General features: G+C 47.9%; 1 protein-coding gene and 1 long non-coding RNA gene across 12 annotated transcripts in view; one reads left to right on the forward strand and one right to left on the reverse strand.

Annotated features, from left to right (window-relative positions):
* The window catches only part of LOC116186325, an 11842-nt gene extending 10369 nt beyond the window's left edge, over positions 1-1473 (forward strand). The window contains exon 2 of the long non-coding RNA XR_004151296.1: positions 1346-1473. This is a non-coding gene — a long non-coding RNA (uncharacterized LOC116186325). The remainder of the gene's footprint in view (positions 1-1345) is intronic.
* LOC102677765 (four and a half LIM domains protein 2) overlaps positions 1-2527 on the reverse strand; it is a 68050-nt gene that overhangs the window by 8695 nt on the left and 56828 nt on the right. The window contains exon 1 of one of the 11 annotated variants that reach the window (XM_006621244.2): positions 1004-1448. The exons of 8 other annotated variants lie outside the window; for them this stretch is intronic. In XM_006621244.2, coding sequence (XP_006621307.1) covers positions 1004-1158 — 155 coding nt within the window. In that variant the 5' untranslated portion in view covers positions 1159-1448. Of the gene's footprint in view, positions 1-307; positions 596-1003; positions 1449-2527 lie in introns of those variants that run through there. 2 more of the 11 variants (XM_031513186.1, XM_031513187.1) reach the window with 2 other exon arrangements.

The raw sequence follows: 2527 nt of genomic DNA on the forward strand, positions 1-2527 counted from the left end.
AATCTCTCGTTTCGAATTCGTACAGCAACAAGAAGAAAAACTCGACGATACGCGGATCTTAGGATCTTTTTTTCAAGAGATACGTGTGTGGCGAGATACACGATTTCCAGATACGCTCCTCTCACAGCATCGTTTTCTCACAGCGTGCGTTTTCGTCTCACGAAATTACCACCGAGCCCCGCAAAGTTCCTCGCAATCTCTCTCTTTCTCTTTCTCTTTCTCTCTATCTCTTTCTCTTTTTTTTTTTTCGTCGCCGCAGTGTATCTTGCGTACAAGGTGTTTCGATAGATTTGCTGGTAATATGTACCTTGGTTGAGTGCTGTTGTATGTGCTGGCTGAGTATTTTTTGTACGGGAGAGCAATATATATATATATATACATAGTATGGCGTATAATAAAGAAAATGCTTCGTATCGTGTATCGTTTCAAGCAACCCCCTCTCGATCAGACGATCGAGAGGATCTCGCGTCGCGGAGATCTTTGCTCCTGTGAGAGAAGCCTCCCCTCGGGGGGCGAGAAGTTGGCATTCGGTCACCCCCACGATCGTTTTTTTTTTTCCACTTACTTTGAAATATTTCCCGAAACTCTGTTTAAGCTCGTTCGCTCATTTTCGAAGAATTCGAGAAAAATAGATCGAAAATAATAATCGTCGGGATTGCAAAGTCGAAGTGAAAAATTTTGGCGAACGAAGCCGTTTTTCAATTTTCATTTATCGGGGTGGAGAGGAAAGTAGGTCGAACGCGAGGAGACAAATAGAGCTCGCGGCCAAAACATTTTGTTTTTCCATTCCATCGATTCCTTTTTCTACGTATATAATTTTCACCGTGCAACGAGAGACAAGAAAAAAGAAGGATCTTTTCCACTCGTTAAAAATATAAGGGTGACACGGCCAACGAGCCTCGCTCGACGAGGGTCGCGATCGTGGACGAGAAGAAGAAGAAGAGGGGTGTCGTGAAAAAACGTGATCGGGCCGATCCGAGTCAGATCTGCAGCCAGCACATACTCTTCGATGGCGTGGTGATTGTTCTGCGTGCTGTCGACCTCGGTGATCGTGACCTCGGCGTTCTGATCGTGGCTCTCCCTGCGCTTCGTCGTCTTCTTCACTTTGCGAACCTTACGCTCGGTGGTCGTGTACACTACACTGTCTACGTCCGCCATCGCTGTGCTTTAATTCGAGCTTGTTCCGCGCGCGTTTACCGCGATGTCGCGAAGGATATATGGTCTCGGCTACTGTTCCACGAGGAGCGAGATGAGAGAAAAACCGGGAATTCCGGGACGTCCAGAGGGAAAAGATGACGAGAAGAGGAGGAAGAAGAGGAAGAAGAAGAAGATGGCTCGATGATAGAGGAGAGAGAGAGAGAGAGAGAGAGAGGGGTTGATCGGTAGGCTGTACGGGAAATGCGAGACAGGAGCGTGGCTTCGGAGTGTTTCCGCGTGTACCCAGCAGCTTTCGAGCTTGCAAACTGACTGAAATCTAGGATCGGCGCGCTCCGGGCGTCATCATATCGGGACGCTATTTTCGGCGTCCCGACGACTCCAGAAACTCGCCGCGCGCGTCCGCCACCCTCTCTCCACCACCCTCCTCCTCCACATCTGTTTTCTTCTTCTCTTCTCTTCTCTGCGTCTCATCCTCCTCAACCTCCTCCTACTCCTTCCTCCTCTCCTCGATGCAGTGTGCCGGGTGCAACTTTTCTACGACACCCCTCTTTCTCTCACGACGCTCCCTCCCTCGCCTCTCCTTTCTCCTTCCCATTCCATTCCATTCGTCGTCTCGTTACCGGGTTACAGGTTAAATCCCCGACTCCCCTCTATTCCTATTTCTTTTCACTTCTTTTCTCTCCTCGCGTTTCTTTATCTATCCCCCCGATCAACATATATTTCTCGACTCCTTTAACGAGAGAATTCTCCTTTTTTCCCGAGGAATTCTCGAAGATCGTCCTCTTTTACAGATCGCTTCCCCCATTTTGAATCGTGAGAATAAATTCATCTCGATAAGATTTCGACAAACGATCGAAACCGAATAAATTGATTACATACGATAATAGTGTTAATCGATGAAAGCGAATTCTTTTCACCCGAAAGATCGTAACGATCTCGCGTTACGACCACACTTGAACGGTTATGGAATTTGGCACGCGTGACTGTACAGATATATCGTACACAATCTGTAGTATATAAAGTCATTTCTAAAATGTAATCATCCCGAAAATCGATTCGGGAGGGAGAGAAATGGACGGCGCGTCACCGGCACGCGATCGACCATCGATTCCGAGAAAACATCGAACGACGGAGTGACGACAGGATTGATCCCGTGCCAAACAGGTGGTTCCTCGTTGACGTTGGGGAGAAATAGAACTGGGGAAAAGTAGATAAGAAATGCACATTTTGTTGTAATTGGGTCGGAATGTTTCGCACATCTCCAATACCCGCCCACGTTATACGCCGCGCTCTAACCGGTTTTCCTTTTAAACCGATCGTCAAACCGTAGCGGCGGCCAGTCATCCGCGTATTTCGGTTTTCGCGATCG

The sequence above is a fragment of the Apis dorsata genome, unplaced genomic scaffold, assembly GCF_000469605.1.
Source record: "Apis dorsata unplaced genomic scaffold, Apis dorsata 1.3 scaffold_618, whole genome shotgun sequence".
Classification (NCBI taxonomy): domain Eukaryota; kingdom Metazoa; phylum Arthropoda; class Insecta; order Hymenoptera; family Apidae; genus Apis; species Apis dorsata.